The sequence below is a fragment of the Saccopteryx bilineata genome, chromosome 1, assembly GCF_036850765.1.
Source record: "Saccopteryx bilineata isolate mSacBil1 chromosome 1, mSacBil1_pri_phased_curated, whole genome shotgun sequence".
NCBI lineage: Eukaryota > Metazoa > Chordata > Mammalia > Chiroptera > Emballonuridae > Saccopteryx > Saccopteryx bilineata.
The window spans coordinates 157,799,219-157,820,948 of NC_089490.1; the positions used below are offsets into that span (position 1 = coordinate 157,799,219).

At 50.5% G+C, this 21,730-nt stretch overlaps 1 protein-coding gene and 1 non-coding gene across 3 annotated transcripts; both read right to left on the reverse strand.

Annotated features, from left to right (window-relative positions):
• Positions 1-7,932: 7,932 nt before the first annotated feature.
• LOC136321428 (U1 spliceosomal RNA) lies at positions 7,933-8,095 on the reverse strand. Its single transcript, XR_010728675.1, has one exon. It is a non-coding gene; the product is annotated as a U1 spliceosomal RNA (small nuclear RNA).
• A 2,833-nt stretch (positions 8,096-10,928) lies between these two features.
• Positions 10,929-19,755, reverse strand: MISP (mitotic spindle positioning). 2 transcript variants are annotated; one of them, XM_066278126.1, is made up of 6 exons: positions 19,602-19,637; positions 18,606-18,724; positions 14,010-15,730; positions 13,389-13,519; positions 12,659-12,697; positions 10,929-12,081 (listed from the first exon to the last, which is right to left on the reverse strand). In XM_066278126.1, the coding sequence occupies exons 3-6, from the start codon at positions 15,673-15,675 to the stop codon at positions 11,992-11,994; spliced, it is 1,926 nt and encodes a 641-aa protein (XP_066134223.1). In that variant the 5' UTR covers positions 15,676-15,730; positions 18,606-18,724; positions 19,602-19,637; the 3' UTR covers positions 10,929-11,991. The 2 variants fall into 2 exon arrangements, with proteins under 2 accessions (XP_066134223.1, XP_066134216.1); XM_066278119.1 differs by lacking the exon at positions 18,606-18,724 and having other exon boundaries at positions 19,602-19,755.
• Positions 19,756-21,730: the final 1,975 nt, after the last annotated feature.

Below are 21,730 nucleotides of genomic sequence, written 5' to 3' on the forward strand. Positions count from 1 at the left end.
TTTACCAGGCACTGAATAAGGGAGCCTCACTGCAGATCCTGCTTGTGGTACTTTCCAGCCGCCTGGAATCAAGGAAGGGGCGTGGTCAGGGCTGACTTGCCCAAGAGCTGCCAAATAATTTTCAATTATTTTGTGAAGGATTGCAGGACTCCAGATATTTAATGCCCAGAAAGGCTGGGCACTAATACTGTGTGGACACACTGCTTCGGGCTGCCCACTCTAGTACCTCCTAGCATTCATTGCCCCTGGGGGACCCAGAAGTGGACAGCGATAAGGCACAAGTCCTTGGGGAGCCCCTGAGGGGGGCCATGTCCTCATTCCACACCACATAGTTACACAAATGATTGACCTATGAGGCAGCCAGCCAGAGGGATAAGACAAAAAAGTCCCCAGTCTTTTTCATTACACTTGGCGAGAAACAAAGTTTTGTAACTTGAAAATGAGGGTTTCATGCAAACCCTCAGATTTGCTAGAAATACCCTAATGTGGGCCAGGGGGATTGTTTCCCTCCCAGACTTCTCCTTAGATCAGGGGCAGGAGTGCAAAATGGGGTTACTGTCCTAGGTGACCCAGGACAAGTCAGGGTGCTTCTCAGAACCTGGGTCTTTTTATTTGTGAATGAAGCCACCTCATTTTCTCTGCCCTCAACGTGGGAAAGCTGATGCTACTGTTGGCAAACTGTCTCCTCAATGACTCATCCGGTGAGCCTCCTTGCCTGTAGAATTTATTTCTAATGAAAACATTTACTATTTTATTTTATTTTCTGAAGTTGAAAACAGGGAGGCAGTCAGACAGACTCCCTTATGCACCCGACCGGGATCCACCTGACATGCCCACCAGGGGGCGATGCTCTGCCCATCTGGGGCGTTGCTTTGTTGCAACCAGAGCCATTCTACAGAGCCTTCCTCAGCACCCGGGCAAACTTTGCTCCAATGGAGCCCTAGCTGCGGGAGGGGAAGAGAGAGACAGAGAGGAAGGAGAGGGGGAGGGGTGGAGAAGCAGATGGGCGCTTCTCCTGTGTGCCCTGGCCGGGAATCGAACCTGGGATTCTTGCACGCCAGGCCGTCGCTCTACCACTGAGCCAACTGGCCAGGGCCTACTATTTTATTTTAAACAATTTGGTTTGTCCAAATACATCATTAGAGAAGTCAAAAGGCAAAGCACAGCCTGGGAGAAGATATTTGCAGTGTATTATACAGCAAAGAACTTGGGTCTAGCATATGTAAATAACTCATAAATCAAAACCAAGTTAAGAAAATGGACCAAGGATTTGTTTGTTTGTTTGTTTGTTTGTTTTTACACAGACAGAGAGAGTCAGAGAGAGGGATAGATAGGGACAGACAGACAAGACGGAGAGAGATGAGAAGTATCAATCATCAGTTTTTTGTTGCAACACCTTAGTTGTTCATTGATTGCTTTCTCATATGTGCCTTGACCATGGGCCTTCAGCAGACCGAGTAACCCCTTGCTTGAGCCAGCGACCTTGAGTCCAAGCTGGTGAGCTTTGCTCACACCAGATGAGCCCGCGCTCAAGCTGGCGACCTCGGGGTCTTGAACCTGGGTTGTCCGCATCCCAGTCCGACGCTCTATCCACTGCGCCACCGCCTGGTCAGGCTGGACCAAGGATTTGAAAGAGCAGTTCCTGAGGAAGGATGCCTAATGGCCATGAATATGTGTTGTGTGTGTGTGTGTGTGTGTGTGTGTGTGTGTGTGTGTGTGTGTGACAGAGACAGAGAGAGAGTCAGAGAGAGGGATAAACAGGGACAGACAGACAGGAACGGAGAGAGATGAGAAGTATCCATCATCAGTTTTTTGTTGCGACACCTTAGTTGTTCATTGATTGCTTTCTCATATGTGCCTTGACTGGGGGGCTACAGCAGACCGAGTGACCCCTTGCTCAAGCCAGTGACCTTGGTTTCAAGCTGGTGAGCTGTGCTCAAACCAGATGAGTTCACACTCAAGCCAGCGACCTTGGGGTCTCGAACCTGGGTCCTCTGTGTCCTGGTCCGACACTCTTTATACACTACGTCACCGCCTGGTCACCCCCATGAGCATGTTCCTTCCAGAGCCAGTCCACAGGGAAGTGTAGATTAAAACTCCAGAAAGGAGCCACTGCAACATGAGAATGACTAACACCAAAAGATCAGTACTGCCAATTGCTGCCCAGTATCTGCCAAAGGGAACCCCTGATATCTCAGGTGAAAATGCAGTGAGGATGGGAGGAGGCAGCCACTTTTAGAAAGTTCTAAAAATGTCTTTATTTTTTATTTATTTTTAAAATTTATTGGTTGATTTGAGAGAGAGAGTGGAAAGGTGAAAGAGAGAGAAACATCCATTTGTTCCAGTTTTATGCATTTATTGGTTGATTCTTTTTTTTTTTTAGTGAGAGAGAGAGAGCGACAGACAGACAGGAGAGCGACAGACAGGAAGGGAGAGAGATGAGAAACATCAACTCATAGTTGTGGCACCTTAATTATTCATTGATTGCTTTCTCATATGTGCCTTGATGGGGGGGGGCACTCCAGCAGAGCCAGTGACCTCTTGATCAAGCCAGTGATCTTGGGCTCAAGCCAGCAACCTTGGGCTTAAAGCAAGCAACCATGAGGTCATGTCTGTGACCCCATGCTCAAGCTGGTGACCCCATGCTCAAGCTAGTAAGTCTGTGCTCAAACTGGCAACCTCAGGGTTTTGAACCTGGGTCCTCAGAATCCCAGGCCAAAGCTCTATCCACTATGCCACCGCCTGGTCAGGCTGGTTGATTCTTTATGTGCCCTGTCTGAGGATTGAACCTGCTACCTTGGCTCATCTGGACGACGTTCTAACCAACTGAGTCACCCAGCCAGGGCAAAAAACATCTTTTTTCTTTTTCTTCCCCCCCACCCCCGAAGCTGGAAACGGGGAGGCAGTCAGACAGACTCCTGCATGCGCCCGACTGGGATCCACCTGGCATGCCCACCAGGGGGCAATGCTCTGCTCCTCTGGGGCGTCGCTCTGTTGCATCCAGAGCCATTCTAGTGCCTGAGGCAGAGGACACAGAGCCATCCTCAGCGCCAGGGCAAACTTTGCTCCAATGGAGCCTTGGCTGCGGGAGGGGAAGAGAGAGACAGAGAGGAAGGAGAGGGGGAGGGGTGGAGAAGCAGATGAGCGCTTCTCCTGTGTGCCCTGGCTGGGAATCGAACCTGGGACTCCTGCACACCAGGCCAACGCTCTACCACTGAGCCAACCGGCCAGGGCCAGAAAACATCTTCTTTTAATTAAAATGTAATTGCATCCCATAAAAATCCACTATTTTAAAGTTGTATCTAGTGGTTCTTAGTACATTCACAGACTTGTGCAACCTTCACCACTGCCTAATTCCAGAACATTTTTGTCACTTCACAAAGGAAGCTCCATGCCCACAAGCTGTCACCCTCCACACAGCAGGTCCCAGGCAGGAAACCAACTCAGGAAATGTAGCTTGCAGGGGGCAGGACTGGAAGAAAATTATATGTTCTGTTTGGAGTATAAATACATAAATATACATTTAAGCCTAAAATAGTGTTGTGATTTTTTCATTTTTTTTATTTATGAATCTTAGATAGAGAGGAAGGGGGAGAGAGAGAGAGACAGACAGGCAGACTGAAACATCCATCTGCTCTTGCGTGTGCCCCCACTGGGAATTGAACAGAAACCTCCATGCATTTGGACAATGCTCTAACCAACCGAGCTATCTGGCCATGGCACTGCTGTGCGTTTTAATACACATACTTTTTTAATTTTTAAGAACTTCTCAACTACTTTAATGTTCTGGGGGAGAAATCCATTAAAATATGTTTAAATATATTAAAATGTATACAGGGTATGCATTTTTCCCTGTAGAATATGGCTCAGTGGGCTCCGTTTACCAACACTCCCCTCTTTGTTGTACCCAGCAGCCCAAAGGCATTCTGTGGGGCTGGAGCTGTGTTTTCTCCAGCACGGGGTGAGTTCAGAGTGCAGGGCTCCGGAGCCTCTGCCAGGGAGAGTAGGGAACTTGAAAGAGGCAGGCTTCTCTAGGTGGGTGGGAACAGGTGCTGGATTGCTGGTGTTTTGCTGCCCTCTGGTGGCAGCATGCAGTTGCTCCTCTCAGTCTCAAATCAAGAAGTAGCTTTAAGTACTGTACCTTGGTTGTCTGGTGGAGATTGCTTTATTTACTTGGTCAATAATAATAAGATCCAGCCCTGGGCAGGTATCTCAGTTGGATATGCCAAGGTACTCATCAGGGCACATACAAGCATCAACCAAGAGATATATAAATAAGTGGAACAACAAATTGATGTCTAAGTGGAACAACAAATTGATGTCTGTCTGTCTCTCCCTTCCTCTTAAAATCAGTTAAAAAAATAACCAGAACCAACATTTATTCAGCACTGACTGTGCACCAAGTGCCTGGAAACCATCACAATGAGCCTGGGAGAGGAAGTTCTGGGAAGACGCCTGGCCTTTGCTTCAGGGACCAGGCTGAAACCCAGACTGAGAGGCAGATGGTTGGCAAAGAAGGATTTATTTTTATCACTTTTAATTTTCCATTGACTTGAGAGAGAGAGACAGAAATGAAGGGAGAGAGAGAGGCAACAACTTGCTGTTCCACGTAGTTGTGTACTCATTGATTGCTTCTCACACATGCCCTGACTGGGGATCGAACCCATGACCTCAGTGTGTCAGCACAGCGCTTTATCCACTGAGCAACTCAGTCAGGGCAAGGAGGATTTATTTTATATATATATATATATATATATATATATATATATATATATATATATATATATATATTTTTTTTTTTTTTTTTTTTTTTTTACAGAGACAGAGAGAGTCAGAGAGAGGGATAGACAGGGACAGGCAGAGGAACGGAGAGATGAGAAGCATCAATCATTAGTTTTTCATTGCGCATTGCAACACCTTAGTTGTTCATTGATTGCCTTCTCATACGTGCCTTGACCACGGGCCTTCAGCAGACCGAGTGACCCCTTGCTCAAGCCAGCGACCTTGGGTCCAAGCTGGTGAGCTTTTGCTCAAACCAGATGAGCCCACGCTCAAGCCGGCGGCCTCAGGGTCTTGAACCTGGGTCTTCTGCATCCCAGTCCCACGCTCTATCCACTGCACCACCACCTGGTCAGGCCCATTGCTCGTTTTTACCCAATTATAGTATCTTTTTTGTTTTGTATCTTCTTTTTTTTTTTTAAGTAATTTTAGAGAGGAAGGGAGAGAGAGAGAGAGAAAAAATCAATTTATTGTTCCACTTATCTGTGCAGTCCTTGGTTGATTCTTGTCTGTACTCTGACCTAGGATCAAACCCACAACCTTGGCGTTTTAGGACAAGGCTCTAACCAACTGAACTACCGAGCTATCTGGCCTACCTAGGCCAATGCGAGTTTCTTCACTACTCTTGTGCAAGGGGAAATGAGGTAAAATAGTGACAGGTGTTCTCCCTACTGGATCCACTCAGAGCCCACCTGGAATGAGATCAGGCGGGGCCTCAGGGGCCCAGGGCCTGCCTGAAGAGCAGACACTGCTCTATGCTGGCTCAGTGTAGCTCCATGAAACCACATCTAGCCTGGCCAGAGTGGGGACTTCTCAAGAGAAGTAAGAAATTCCAAGTTAAAATTGTTTTTTAATTTTAATTTTTATTGATTTTAGAAAGAGAGGAAGGGGGAGAAAGAGAGACAGACAGACAGGCACATCGATCTGTTCCTGTATATTCCCTAACTGGAGATCAAACCAACAACTGCTGTGTTTGGGGACAACACTCCAAACAACCGAGTTATCCAGCCAGGATGAGAAATCTATGTTTTTAAAATTCTCTACTTAAAAAAAAAAAGATTTTACTTATTCATTCTAGAGAAGAGAGAGAGGAAAGTAGGGGGAAGAGCAGGAGGCATCAACTATCATATGTGCCTTGACCAGGCAAGCCTGGAGTTTTGAACTGAGGACCTCAGTATTCCAGGCTGATGCTTTATCTACTGTGCCACCACAGGTCATGCTAAGATTCTCTGCTTTTTTAACTGTTGACAATTCCTTAAAAGAAAATAAGAAAAGTAAAACACATGGCCAAGTCTGTGTTCTGAATACCTCCAATTTGAGATATCACTGATTGATTTTTTTTTTAGGACTTGATTTATTCATTTGAGAGAGAGAGAGAGAGTACACAAGAGAGAGAGAGAGAAGTGGGGAGGAGGAGGAATAGCCAACTCCCATATGTGCCTTGACCAAGCAAGTCCAGGGTTTCAAACCGGCAACCTCAGCATTCCAGGTCGATGTTTTTTAGTTTTGTTTTTTTTTGCATTTTTCCGAAGCTAGAAACAGGGAGGCAGTCAGATAGACTCCCGCATGGGCCCTACCGGGATCCACCCGGCACGCCCACCAGGGGGCGATGCTCTGCCCCTCTGGTGCAGTCGCTCTGTTGCATCGAGAGCCATTCTAGCGCCTGAGGCAGAGGCCACAGAGCCATCCTCAGCGCCCGGGCCATCTTTGCTCCAATGGAGCCTTGGCTGTGGGAAGGGAAGAAAGAGACAGAGAGGAAGGAGAGGGGGAGGGGTGGAGAAGCAGATGGGCACTTCTCCTGTGTGCCCTGACTGGGAATCGAACCCGGGACTCCTGCATGCCAAGCCGGCGCTCTACCACTGAGCCAACCGGCCAGGGCTAAGTCGATATTTTATCCACTGTGCCACCACAAGTCAGGCCAATTTGAGATCTCAAGCATGAGAATCTCAGTCACCTCATTTCATTGGCCAACTAGTCTTGTGGGCAAAGGGGTCACCTCTACCCTTTACTGATAGGGAAACTGAGACTCATAAGATTAAAATAACTAGTTAACTTAAGACAATCTGATGAATGGGAGCTGGGAATGAAAAATTTTTTAAAGATTTTATTCATTGATTTTAGAGAGAGAAGAGAAAGTCAGTGGGGAGGAGCAGGAAACATCAACTTGTAGTTGCTTCTGGTATGTGCCTTGACTGGGCAAACCTGGGGATTCAAACTGGCGACCTCGGTATGATGGTTGATGCCCTATCCACTGTGCCACAACAGCTCATGCTGGGGATGAAATTTAAACCGAGTTCATCTCCCTGGAGCCCATGCCCTAAATCCCACTTTAGGTCCTTCCAAAATTGCCAGAATTCTGAGGCCCCAAGATTCCTGCCCCCATGTACACGCCCTTGAGTGTTTGTAGGATATTATTTGGTAGAGGTGGAGGGCTTTTTCAGATGTAAATAATGTTCAGAAATCAGCTGACTCTGAGTTGATCCAAAGGGAGATTATTCTGGGTGGGCCTGACCTAATTAGGCTAGTCTTCTCTAACAGCCTGGGGAGCAGCACACAGCCCTGAGTGAAGGAGGCCATGTGGCAAAGAACTTGGGAAAGCAGCAAGAAAACTGGGAGCCCAAGGACTATTCGGCCAGGAGGAGCCAACTTTGGGACCATTTATTCCCTGCCTTCTCTCCACAAACATTTCTCATCCACCTGCATTGGCATAGAGTAAGGGAGGGACTCCACCATCAGCTCCAGGTCCCTCTATCCAGCTCCACCCTGGCCTCCCCAAAGCCACAAGAGGGCGCCTGTGAGCACTTAATCTTTTCTGCCCGCTGCCCTCCATTATCTCCTTACTCTCACCTTCTCCCTCTCTCCCTCTTACTCATTCCACTCCAACCACCTGGGTCTCCCTCTGTTCCCCCAACATGCCAGCCACTGTCCAGCTTCAGAGCCTTTGCACATGCTGTGCTCACTTTCTGGTTATGTCCCTCTGGCTCGTTCTTTCACCTAATTCTGGCCTTTGCTCAAAGGTCACCTCTTCCAAGAGGTCTTCCCTCACCACCCTGGCCCAGGAAACCATCTCATTACTCGCTATGCTCTGTTTCTGCTTACGGTTTTCATTGCCTTGTGTCATGTCATCAGCAGTTACAGCACACATTTTTCCCCCAGGAGAAAGTGCAAATGCAATCCCCCACTACCACAAATTACATAGTCAAGTTTCCCACGTTTGGGGAAATCACAGGGGTCAGTGCATTCAGAGAGCAGTGGGTGAGACTCATCCTGGGAAACCACCTTCATGATCATTTACCTTCCTAATTCTGGTATCTCCCAGGCCAGGTAAGCATACACATCACACATTATTATTTTTTAAATTTTCCATTGATTTGAGGGAGAGGAAAGTGGGAAGAGAGAGAGAGAGAAAGGGATGGAGAGAGAGAGACAAGCATCAATTTGTTGTTTCACTTAGTGGTTCCATTTAGTTGTGCACCCATTGATTGCTTCTCCTACATGCCCTTACCAGGGGTTGAACCCGTGACCTCTGGAGTGCCAGGTCGGTGCTTTATCCACTGAGCCACCCAGCCACCTGGCCAGAGTTTACAGATCACAAATTTAAGTGTCATTGTTTAATCCCTGTGAGCTCCATGATTTGCACACCATGCCCCTTGGTCACAGCAGGGTCCCGGTGATTTGAACAACACCAGACACTTAATAACTGATGAGAGACTGTGATATTTATTGTGCACCTATGGTTTGCCAGGCACTGATCTAGGCACTGGGTACATGACAGGGACAAGAGAGACACTGCCCACCTGCACCACCAACCACCAATCAGGCACCCAGCCTAGTGGGATGACAGATATGAATCAAATCATCAACAATGGTTCATCAGAGCCAATGCTAATTTGGCATTTACAGTATACCAGACAGTACTCTATTAATCAGTTAATCCTCAGCACTGCCCTATGAAGGTGATACTATACCATTGATATCTTATGCTACAAATGAGAAAACTGAGGCATAGGAAGAGTAAGGATCTTCCCGGGTCCCTTGGTCTGGTAGATTATTCCAGGAATAGTCCTAGTGGCTCAAGCACCCCATACGCCTGTGCAGCCCTTTTGTCCTGACTCAAGGCTGGTCATATGCTTCATGTGGTTGGAGGGACAGCAGCATGTGTGACATATGCATTTGAAGTGCTTGTGTTTTGGGACCTGCCTGACCTTTCATTCCTGGATGCCTACAAGTCCCTCAGCGGAAAGAGCCAGCCAGTCCGGCATCAAGGGCAGCCAGATTTAGTAACTAAAAATACAGGATGCCCAGTTACATTTGAACTTGAGACAAACATTGAATGTGGGTTTTTGTGTGTGTGTGTGTGTGTGTGTGTTTAAGCATACGTATGTCCCAAATATTGCGTGAGATGTGGTTATACTAAGAAAATTATTTGTTGCCTGACCAGGCAGTGTCGCAGTGGATAGAGTGTCTGACTGGGATGTGGAGGACCCAGGTTTGAGACCTCGAGGTCGCCAGCTTGAGCACGGGCTCATCTGGTTTGAGCAAGGCTCATCAGCTTGGACTCAAGGTCGCTGGCTTGAGCAAGGGTTTACTCTCTCTGCTGTAGCCCCATGGTCAAGGCACATATGAGAAAGCAGTCAATGAACAACTAAGGAGCCGCAACGAAGAACTGATGTTTCTCATCTCTCTCCCTTCCTGTCTGTCTGTCTCTATCTGTTCCTCTCTCTGACTCTCTCTGTCTCTGCAGCAAAAAAAAAAAAAAAAAAAAAATTAAATAAAAAAATAATTATTTGTTGTTGGCCTGAAATTCACAATTAACCAGGTGTCCCAGGTTTTATCTCACAACGCTATGCCCCTGGCTGATGGTGGCCTGACCCCATCTGCATGAGAGGGGTTCCCCTGAAAGTGAAAGCTGACCACCGCGGCATGGCCTCCTGAATACCCTGGGATCCTGCAGGGGTCAATTAAACAAGTGATGCTCAGAGGGGAAGGCAGGGACTCCTTCCTGAAAAGTGCTGAGAAGCAGACCTGGGAGGGAGTCAGGATTCTGGCATTGTAGTTAGAAACTCGGTTTGAAAAAAAAGAAAAAGAAGGGGAAAAAAAAGCAACTCGGTTTGTATTTCAGCCTGTCTAATGGCCTGGGAGAGAACTCTCCTCCCTTCTCAGATCATAATACACTGAGCTGGAGGAAAACCAGGGGTGAGTATCTGCCCTTCACAGGGAAGAATGAGGGCTAGTCAGGGAGCCGCAGGTATGAGATCTGAGAAGTGCCGCCCACTGGGCCGCCCGGCTTCATTTTACCCTGAGAGCCCTCCCTGCCATCCTCTGGGAATCCCACTAAGAATTTATTTCAACCTTTCACCAAATACCTCCTGGGCAGTCAGCCTGGCAGGTGGATAGAATTCTATCTCTGCTTTCTAAGGGGGCTGCCTCATTAAAATAATTTAAATGAAAAGTAAATCTTAGAAACAAGACATTTCCAATGGTAGCACTTCTGACCTCATCAGGACATGCCAGACAGGATGAGTCAAGAACTTCATGAAGGATGTTGCATTTTTAGGGAACGTCTAATTGTTTGAAGCCTCTCCTGATGGTTCCCAAGGGCCTTCTGATGCCTTCAGGAGAGCCAATACTCCCCCCAACACCTTTCTATTGTGTTAAGATGCAAAAAAAAGTTGCTGTCTTAACTATTGTTAATTTCACAACTCAGTGGCCTCAGCACATTCACACTGTCATGCAGTCAACCCTACCATCCATTCCAAGAACTTTCTCATCTTCTCAAACCAACACTTTGATCCCATTAAACACTAATCCCCTCCCCCCAGCCTGTCACCCACCATTTATTTTCTGTTTCTGTGAATCTGACTCCTCTAGGGACCTCCTATGAGTGAAATGACACAGTACTTGTTTTTAATAAGCACTGTGAGTATGACTGAAGAGCAAGGACTGATTGGGTGCATGGGACGTGGGAAGACTGGGCTTGGCGTTACTGAGGATGGTCACTCCACGACACGGATTGAGCACTTACTGCGTGCCACATGCTGGAAATGCTGAGTATGACCCTGACAACCTGTCGTGGATCTTGCAGCCCTGTGTGTGGAGGGGTGAAGGCCAGAGGTACCCATGGGAGCAGTAAGTGTCACCAAGAGAAATGAACCAGACAGAGGAGGAGGGTTTATTTCATGGCGGACATGGACAAGCAGTTTAGGGGGAGCAGAAGGATCCCTTTCAGCTGACAAATCAAGCCTTTTTCTCTGCCAGGTCAGGTGCTGTCCCCATGGGACCCCATAATGTCAGGACTTTGCTGGTGTGCCATGGAGGGGACTCCTGGGCAGTATGGAGGCCATCAGACTGGGCAATCAGGTTTCCTTTCTCAGACCAGAAGTTCCCGGGGTTGGAATGGGGCACATCCCTCTTCTCAGACTGGGACATAGAGTGGGCTTAGTGTCCCTCCCCTCAGACCCACAGCTCCTCAAGATGCCAGCACTCATGCCTTCCTCCGACTAGCCCCCCTGCCCTCAGACTAGCGAGAACAGTTACAACTGGGAGAGGGGGGCTGGTCTCCTTCCTTCTGGAACCCAACAGCATTTGGCAAAGTCCTAGAAGCAGAAAGAATTGACAGGGGGCCCGTTTTATCCCCAGCTTTAGATCCAGAAAAAGGAGGACAATTTCTCTAGGAAAATAAAAACGGAAGAGGAAGCCCTTGAGTCTGAAGGCACATCCACCCTTGGGATTGTCAGCGTGTCATTTGTGGTTCTTGGGTTGTGGATTTATCTTTTTTTTTTTTTTTTTTTTTTACAGGGACAGAGAGAGAGTCAGAGAGAGGGATAGATAGGGACAGACAGACAGGAACAGAGAGAGATGAGAAGCACCAATCATCAGTTTTTCGCTGCAACGCCTTAGTTGTTCATTGATTGCTTTCTCATATGTGCCTTGACCACAGGCCTTCAGCAGACCGAGTAACCCCTTGCTCAAGCCAGCGACCTTGGGTCCAAGCTGGTGAGCTTTGCTCAAACCAGATGAGCCCACGCTCAAGCTGGCGACCTCGGGGTCTCAAACCTGGGTCCTTCCGCATCCCAGTCTGACGCTCTATCCACTGTGCCACTGCCTGGTCAGGCGGGTTGTGGATTTAAATGGGGACCTGTTTCCTAAAGTGGAGGGCTCAGTGATAGTCTTGGCAGTTAACACAGGGTGAGGGTGCCCCTGTCTCCAGGCTCAGTCCTCATCCTCACTGGCATAGACACCGGCTTCCCAGCGTTCAGCCATGGCATTCTTGTGGCGGGTCACTCGTGTGGCTTCTAGGACCTGCAAGAGAATGCACAGAGTCCCCAGTAGGGTCCTAACCCCCACAGAAACCCTCCCCCACTGCCAACTCATAGGATAGGCTTAAAACAGGGATAAAGGGATAAAGAATGACCATCCCCTCCTCTATTTCAGACCTTCTACTCCTAGCAATAGCACCAAGGGATGTCCTAACTCATTCTGAGCTCCAGCAGGGGAAATGCCCAGATCTGGCCTTTTAAGCTCAGCTCAATGATGGCCCCAAATATATTCCACAAATCCACTAAGATAGCTGGACTTTTCCACACTCCTAGATGAACCCCTCCCCCAAAGAAAATGCCCTTGTCTTAGCCCAATCTGCTCTAAAACCTTCATTATTTGACAAAGTAGCTGCAAGTGCAGCTATTTTGCACAATCTGTGCCATGGCAGGTATCACAAGCAGATCAGAGCAAAATTCACTGCAGGCAGACACTATCAATTGAGCAGCTATCAAGTGAAGCCCTCACACCCAAAAGAAAGGCTTTTGATGGCCCTGGTGCCATGGGGCAGGAGGCAGAGAAGGGGAGGAAAAGATAGTCCTCACCCCTGGAGCACACTCACCTCTGAATTGACATGGTCCAGGGGGTTGATGCCGGCATACTGCAGAAAAGAAACACACAGTGGCCCCTGAGTCTTTGGCCCTGTCCCATCCCAGAGTCCAATTGGAACTTAATGCACAACTCGAGGCAAGAGGGAAGGTATTCCACCATGGCTCTCTTGAGTGCCCCTCGATCACCTCACTCAACCATTCACCATGCTCTTCCCTCACGCTGTTCCCCACAGTGCAGCCACAGTCTATCATTTGCAGTTTTTTCCTCTTTGTCAACTTCAGCATAATAAAGACAGTCAATATTTACTGAGCATTTCCCATGGTCAGGCCCTGCTGTAAGACTCTGAGGTGGCTGGATTTATCATCATGCTCATTTCATAGAGAAAGAGACTGAGGGTCAGAGAGGGGCAGCCCAACATTACACAGCCGGAAAGTCCCAGTACTGAGAACTGAACCCACATAACTGGGCTCCACTCTGTGCCCCAACCCATGAGGCCAGGTTATGAGTGTGGGTGAGGCTGGAGTTGGTGTTATTCTCCATGGTATTCCCAATATCCCACTAGGGAGGAGATGACCTAATAGTTACAAATGTGGGGTATGGATTCAAGCCTGGATTCCCAGCTCAGGAACTCATGGGCCATGTGACTCTGGGCAAGTCTCACTCCACCTTCCTGTGGCCCTAATGGAGGGTGTCAGACCTCAGCCAGGTCTCCAAGGGGATGGGCAGGGTTCCAGACTTACCCACTGCTCCTTCCTCCTTCTCTGCTCAGGAACAGCTTCAGCAGGGGCCTCTGCCGTCCACACCAGGTCTGAGTGCAGGTGGATGGGCGTGAAGAAGTAGGACTCAGACACTGAGTAGCTACCCGTGACGCCTGTGGAAAGGAAGGAGCATCAGGGACAGCTCTCTAGTCCCTTGAGGGCAGAACATCTATCAGACCAAAGCCCAGGAGAGGCTGAACCAGTTAAGGAGACAGGTGAACAGGCAGAGGTACAGAGCAGACAGCTTGCTAGGAAAACTGAGTGACCAAAATAGCCAGTCAGGAGAGACTGGGTAAATGGATGGGCCAATCAAGCAAGGTAAAAAACATTAAAAGTACACAGCGATTGACCAAGAGGATACAACATCTGTAAACCTTTATGTGCCTAATAACAAAATGTCCAAATCCATAGCAAAAACCCCAAAGTAAAGTTCATACCTCTCTCCAAAGTCTACAGCTTAAGGAAACATACAGGCAAACTGAGGGAGTGGACAGAGTCCCCCAGATGAACCCCTCCTGACACCCCCAAACCACTTCCCCACCCTTCTCTGCTACAACATGAGACCCAGATCAAAGCAGCCATTTCCCCGGGATCCCTCCTCACCTGATGCCTGGGAGGAGCTCCTGGAGTCTTGGTCACAGTCCAGCTGCGGGGAGAAGACCTCTGGGAAAAGAGCATTGCGCCGTTCCTCGGCCACCTCTCGCTCCCGCCTCAGGACACTCTCCACCTCCCTCTCCAGCAGCTCAGAGGACTGGGACTTTTGTAGCCTCAACGCCGGTGCTCCAGCCACTTCCCAACCCCAGATACGGGAGACCTCAGCCTTCTGGGGCACATCTGGCACCCTGAACCGCAGGGGACGCAGGCGGAAGTACTCCCATCGCACGACACCCCCGTTGGCTTGTGGGGGTCCCCTCGGGGGCTTCCAGAACTCCTGCTTTGTGCCCGAAGGTTTTCCAGAGGATTCTGAGAGATGCCTCTGAGACGCTGTGGCCTTTGGCAAGGCCACTGCCTTGGCCTCATCTGCAGAGAGACCACTCCGCTTGCTGTACGTGTGGAAGGCTTGGAACTTTTGCTGGGGGGTACCAGGGCTCAGGAACGGCTGGTAGGCATCAGGTGGGATGCGGTTCACCTTCCTCAGCTCTGGGGCAGCGTTGGCCGCACTGGCATCTGGGGCCAAGCCAAGAATGGAGTCTGAGCTGAGTACTCTCCTAAGTCCAGGCCGGGGGCCCTCAGAGTTCCAGTTGGACATGGACACACAGCTCACCTGCAGGCCCTCCCTCCGGTGGTCCTCCTCGCGCTGTGTCTCCTGTGCAATGTCACGCTGCACATAGAGTGATGGGCGCCCCCTGTCCCGCCATGGGGTCTCAGTCAGGCTCACCTTGGTCAGCAGAGGCCGGGTAGGGATCTCCACCAGCTCCTGGTGGCCCACTGCCTGCCGTAGCCCCCTCTGCTCACGCAGAGCTGCCTCGCGCTCCTGGGCCAGTCGGATCTCTCGCTCAATGGGTGTCTCTTTGGAGGCCTCTAGTGGCTCTGCTTGGGATTGGGAACCAGGGTCGTCCACAGCTTGGACACCAGACCCAGTGAACCAACTATGAACCTTCTTCTCTTCCCCGACCACCTCTTTCACTTGGGGCTTGACTGAAACAACATATCCATTGGCCAGGGGCATCTCATTCAACGCCTTGGGGGCCTGGCTGACCCTGGGTGGGGCACAGGCCTGGGCCACCCTGGCTGGTGGGTTCTGAGGGACCCCCGTGTTTGCCTGCTCCAGGCTCAGGAATTGCTTCCTCGCTGCAAGGAAGTCGATTTGCTCCCTGTCAACCATATTTTCCTCCATGGGCATGAACTGAGGTCGTCCAGGGGTTCTGAGGTCCCTGTGGTCAGGGGTGCCATGAAGTGTAGCCACTGTGCCACTCTTCCTCACTGCTTGGCCCTGGATGACTGCCCAGCGCTCCCTCTCAAGGTCCTGTGGCCGCCTGGGCAGGGCATCCCTGGGGTCCAAGTGGTAGGTCTTCACCTGCTCGTCCTCATCGTCTTCTGGCCGGCTGGAGAAGGTACGTAGGCTGCACGATGCCCCTGTCCTCAACATGTCTAACTGAGCCTTACGATCAGCTGTCCATGCTATAGGCTGGTCCTGGTCCCAGCCGTTGGCTGAGGGCTCTACATCCACCAGCTGGAATGTGTAGCTAGTGTCCCCATTTAGGGCCAGGCCAGCCATGCCTGGTGAGTGGGGAATGCTGAAGATGGGGTATCTGGTCACTCGGTCCATGTTCTAGGAGTTTCAGTCTGCCACAAATTTCCGGGGTGGAGACACACTCAGCTCCCTGAGGATGAGAAGGAATGACAGCCACCAGGTCAGAATACTTGGGGAAAGGCACAATGTTCAGTTCCTCAAAGGGCAAAGTTCTGCCCAAGTGGCCTCCGTGATTGGTTCAGGAATGGATAAGTGACTTAGCCTGGCCAATCAGAGCATCCCATCCCCTGGCCTCTCTGATTGACGTATGACTCAACCTGGTCAGTGACTTGGCAGTGAATGTGGAAATTGTACCCTCTTCCCATTAGGCTTGTTAGGTTGGTGGGATGAAACTGAAAAGACCTGGGGGAGGCATACATGCCTCCTGTGGACACAGCCTGCTCGAGAGCAACTGCAACCCTAACACAATACCCTAAAAATGATGTTTGAAGGCCCAGAACAAGTAGTTCTGTTGGTTAGACTATTGTCTTGATACTCCGAGGTTGTGGATTTGATCCCCGATCAGGGCACATACATGAAACAACAAATGAGTGCATGAACAAGTGGAACAACATATCAATATTTCTCTCTCTGTCTCTCTAAAATCAATTAAAAAAAAAAAAGACTTAGTCTTTAAAAAAAAATGTTTGAACTTCTGGATCCAGCCACACCTGAATCTTGCCCCTGTACTGACCCAACAACTCGCCCCATGTGTGTCTGACATTTGCAGGCACCCTGCCCTTCTCCCAGATGCTGCACACCCTGGATCGGGGATCCCCTGCTGCCCTGATCCTTCCCCCTCTTCCACTTAGTTCACTGTGTCCAGACCCAGAGCCATCCCTGGGCTGCCTCCCACCAGAAAGTGCGTCTGCCTCTCACCCAGGGCACACACATTCTGACGTTCCCTCTGTGATTGTTTTCATTTAACATTTACAGATGCTTCCAGCGGCTTTGCCTCTCGCTGAGGGATGGCTAGTGGCAAAACTGAGGCCCAGAGAGGGGCAGCAACTGTCAGAGACTTCAGCTCTCTAGATCCCACATCCTGTTTCTCTCTCCTGCACCTGCCCAGTGGGACACTTTGTCCCATCCTAGGCAACCCCCACCACCGCCTGGGCCTCATAAAGCCAGAACAGACTAGGGAACGCCTTGGACCTTGTCCCACATAGCCAGGCAACACCCTGAGCCAGTGCCCCAAGGAAGCCTCGCCCCTCCCCCACCTGAGTGTCTAGGTTCCTGCTGAGCATGGTTCCAGGAACTTTCTAGGTCACACACCTGATCTCACACCCTGTGGTCCTGGTGGCTCCAGGATTCAGTCTCACTACCTTCCCTGATGCTCAAGGCCTCCATTTGGCCTCAGCACAAACCCCAAACTCTGTAGGTATCTCCACCCCAAACCTGACCCTCCTTGTCCCCCTGAAGCTCCCTTTGCTTGGAGGTCCCTCATTTCTGCACTTCCATAGCCTCCTTAGCTGCGGCCCACAGAATAGCTCTTCCAGGGAGCCTCCCGATTGTCCCCATGGTTAAAGCCCATTGTCTTGGCATCTCCTGTGTGCCCAGCCCAGCACCCTAGTATTAGGTGTTACCTTTTTACAGCTGAGGGAAGGAAGATGGGCTGTTCCCAACTGCTCAAGCAGCCTATGCCCTCCGCCCTGGAACCTAGTTCCACCTGAGCTGTTATGTATGTCTGCTACCTTTTTATACAAACTTGCTTGTCCCTGAACTGGGGAAGTGTCAAGTAACAAAATCAATCATGGGGGCAATGTTACAATTAATAGATTAAGTATCATATTTGAAACAATAATTAGGAAAACAATATTTAAAACAATCAGCTTGGATAGTAAATGCCAGGCCACTAAGCTGAGCCCTGTCCCAATGACTGAGCAGTATGTCACAGAGATTTTCTCCTTGAAAGTTATGGGGGAACATGTTTTTGAAAGAAGAATAAAGCCTGACCAGGCAGTGGCGCAGTGGTCAGACTGGGACGCTGAGGACCCGGGTTTGAAATCCCGAGGTCGCCAGCTTGAGCATGGGTTGCCGACTTGAGCACAGGGTCACCAGCTTGAGCGTGGGATCATAGACATGGCGCCATGGTCGCTGGCTTGAGACCAAAGGTCGCTGGCTTGAAGCCCGAGGTCACTGGCTTAAACAAGGGGTCACTGGCTCAACTGGAGCCCGCCAGTCAAGGCACATATGAGAAGCAATCAATGAACAATTAAGGTGCCACAACTATGAGTTGATGCTTCTCATATCTCTCCCTTCCTGTCTGTCTCTTGACCAAGAAAAAAAAAAAAAGGAGAATAAGTTTATTTAAAGCCTGTCTTCTCTCACCTAAAGTCAGCAGCCCAGGACCCTCTGTCCCAGGGTGAGCACCACCCCTGCAACCCAGAGTCTGTTATTCAGCAGGTTCTTAATGAAGGTTGACTGAACAGGGCGTGGTCTTTGCAAACACTACTCATCCCAGGTGCTCAGGAGGTGGGGGTTGGGTTATTTTAGCTGCACATCTGGCTGCCCCTCTGGGGCTCCCCTGCAGACCATAGCCTGTCCTCTGGATCAGCTCTGTCCCCATGCCCTGGGCTCCCTGGGGAAAGCAGGTGTGGCAGGGGTGACACAAGAGTGTTTGCTGAGTGAGTAACTGGATGTTCACTCACCAGGATTTATAACCCACAGGGACATTAACTCCTGGGAAAAAGGTCTGCCTGCCCTGAGGGTGTTGGGTCTCCTGGTTAGGTGGGGTGAGAGTGGGGGCACCACTTGCTCCTTGGCCCATTCCTCCCAGGTGATTCACTGAGGACAGGAAGGGCTGGGTTTTGGGTTCAAGGTCCCAGGGCCCCTTTCACTTGTGGCCTTGGGCAAGTCTCAACTCACCCCTCATCTTATTTGCTCCTCATAAGTTCCTGCAATGAGGGGACCATTCTTACCCCCAATTTACAGCAGAGGGAACAGAGGCCTAGAGAGAAGTTGCTCACCTGAGATTACACAGGAGTGACAGAGCAACAGGTCTTGAAGCTTGAGCCCTCATTCCCATTTGGTTGCCTCCTCCTTTAGGAAGCCCTCCTGAATTGCTCTTCCCAGCTCTACCCCATACCTGTGTCAATAACAAAGTGAAACTGGGTTTATAGCCCTGGGTGCCACACATCTGCTTCCTCATCACTGACACTGGCCTCCTGCCATAGGTGCAAAAACCTGCTGGAGAGGCTGAGGTTCAGACAGGGAAGGTCCCACAGCAGGAAAGGGCTCCAGGGGTTCCTCTACTAACACTCAGGGCTAAGGACCCCCAAGTCCCTGGCTGGACAGAATACTCGAACCTTTGACACACTTGGACACTGGACTGAGTTTCTGTCTCCCACTAGAAAGAACCTGGACAGGGCCTCCATGCTGACACCGCATAGGTCGACAGCCCCACCCAAAACTCTCCTCTCGAGTGCCTTACCAAGCCCCAGACCTGTGAGGATGTTGCACGCTGCTCCCCAAGCAAGGCTCTGGCTGGTGCTAAGTGCCTTCCCAGCAGCCTCCAGGATTCCCAGAACCCATGAGCAGTACTAGCAGTGGGGGTCTCTCTGGCCTCCCTTAGAGGATCAAGGCTCAAGGTTTTTGAATTTGGGGCCAGGAGCCCAGGTTGGAGACTGAGGCCCTGACAAGGTTCAGGGACAGGCCTTCTGCTCCTTGAGGAGGAGGGGAAGGGAAGGCAGGAAGGACATAGACCTCAGGGCCTCAGGGCAATGAGAGTGCAGAGCAATGGGACACCCCCACCAGCTCCGAAACCTAGGTAGGTCCAGAGGGGTATGAGGTGAGGAAGGGGTGCTTTCCTCCCTCCCTGCATTCCAAGGGTTCCACGGGTGAACTGATAATGCCAATTGACACAGGAACCCCCATGCCAAAAAAATAAAGGCCCTCACCTCATGCAGGCCCCCACCCACCATAGCTTCCTGTGCATCTTGCCCCCTCAAGTCCCCCGGACTCACCTGCCAGCTCCTGGCTCCCAGTAGCCTCCAAGCCTCGGCTCCACTCTGGCGGCGCTGCCCTGCCTACAGGTTGCCAGGGGACAAGGCCCCACCCAAGGGAGGCAGGTGCACCCCCTTCTCTTTGGCCCCACCTGGACTCAGGAAACAAAGTCCGGAGGAGGAGGAAGAAAGCCGATACCCAGGCAGGACGGAGGGCAGGCACCATGCCCACTGCACACTCCCCCCAGGCCCCAGGGCCTCAAGCCCCGGAGCTGGAACTCACTTGAAACCTCCTTCTAGCTGCCATCTGGTTTCCCCACCACCTTTTAGTGTCACTCAGACAGGGAACATCACTTGCCCAGGGTCACAAAGCAGGTCCATGAAACAGCTGCCCCTTTCTGGGTTGTGGGGTTTGAATCCCAGACCTCCATGGAGTCATCTGACTCTGCCCATATTTGGAGCTAGTCCCCCAGCACCCTTTATTAAAGGGACAAGCTCAGCTTACTTGTCTCTGGGGAATTCAGTGGGTCTGGGTTCAAATCCCCATAACGTCGCTGAGCCTGTTTACTTCCCATGAAATGGAGCCATCACACAGCAGGCTGAATTCCCCAGGCCACTTGGACATAAACAGCCTATGGAAGGCATCAAAAATGCCAGAAAGGGCTTGACCTGTGGTGGTGCAGTGGATAAAGTGTCGACCTGGAAATGCTGAGGTTGCCAGTTCAAAACCCTGGGCTTGCCTGGTCAAGGCACATATGGGAGTTGATGCTTCCAGCTCCTCCCCCTTCTCTCTCTCTCTGTCTCTCCCCTCCTCTCTAAAATGAATAAATAAATAAAAATTAAAAAAAATATTAAAAAAAATGCCAGAAAGCCTGACCAGGTGGTGGCGCAGCGGATAGAGTGTCGGACTGGGATAGTCCTTGAACCCAAGGACCCAGGTTCAAGACCCCGAGGTCGCCAGCTTGAATGTGGGCTCATCTGGTTTGAGCAAAATCTCACCAGCTTGGACCCAAGGTCGCTGGCTCAAGCAAGGGGTTACTCGGTCTGCTGAAGGCCCACGGTCAAGGCACATATGAGAAAGCAATCAATGAACAACTAAGGAGCCGCAATGCACAATGAAAAACTAATAATTGATGCTTCTCATCTCTCTGTCCCTGTCTATCCCTATCCCTCTCTGACTCTCTCTGTCTCTGTTAAAAAAAAAAAAGCCCTGGCTGGTTGGCTCAGTGGTAGAGTGTCGGCCTGGCATGCAGGAGTCCCGGGTTTGATTCCCAGCTAGAGTACACAGGAGAAACACCCATCTGCTTCTCCACCCCTCCCCCTCTCCTTCCTCTGTCTCTCTTCCCCTCCTGCAGCCAAGGCTCCACTGGAGCAAAAGTTTGCCCGGGCGCTGAGGATGGCTCTATGACCTCTGCCTCAGGCGCTAGAATGGCTCTGGTTGCAACAGAGCAACGCCCCAGATGGGCAGAGCATTGCCCCCTGGTGGGCATGCCGGGTGGATCCCGGTCAGGTGCATGCGGGAGTCTGTCTGACTGCCTCCCCATTTCCAACTTCAAAAAAATACAAAAACAAAAAAAAGTGCCAGAAAATGTTGGTGGGTGGGCAGTTCCCACTGACAGATGGGGCACTGAGGCTCTAATTGTGTGGCAGGTCCTCCCAGGCACTCTGCCATCCTGCCTGATTCTTGGTTGAGATACAGAGAATGCAAGAGCCCAGCATTCCTGGGGAAGTCAGACCACTGGGACCAGCAGTCAGTCTATGGCAGAGGGGACATAGTGGATTGGGCTGGGGCTTTGCCCTGCCCCTTGGCTTTCTGTAGGGTCCCTCTGAACCTCAGTTTCTTCCACTGGATGGGCCTGGAGCCCCAAATCTGGCAAGGGTGCCTGGGATGGAGGATATGAGATGGGTCCAGATAAAGGGCCCAGCCCTGAATGACAGCTTTTGAGTGTGCAACATGGGCCAGTTCTGTCAAAACCCGGGATGTAGTCTTGCCATCTTCTCCTTACCCCACTGCAGGTCCTTTTATCTGTTTTGCACACATAAAAACTGAGGCACAGCCTGACCAGGCCGTGGCGCAGTGGATAGATTGTCGGACTGGGATGCGGAGGACCCAGGTTCGAGACCCCGAGTTCGCCAGCTTGAATGCAGGC

Bases quoted from the DNA above. Each gene is read 5' to 3' on its own strand.
- MISP (XM_066278119.1), bottom strand. From the start codon at position 15,675: ATGGACCGAGTGACCAGATACCCCATCTTCAGCATTCCCCACTCACCA. The intron at 13,520-14,009 runs GTGAGGAGGGAT...TCCTTTCCACAG, and splicing joins GAGCTCCTCCCAGGCATCAG to GCGTCACGGGTAGCTACTCA. The intron at 12,698-13,388 runs GTAAGTCTGGAA...TCTTTTCTGCAG, and splicing joins GAAGGAGGAAGGAGCAGTGG to TATGCCGGCATCAACCCCCT.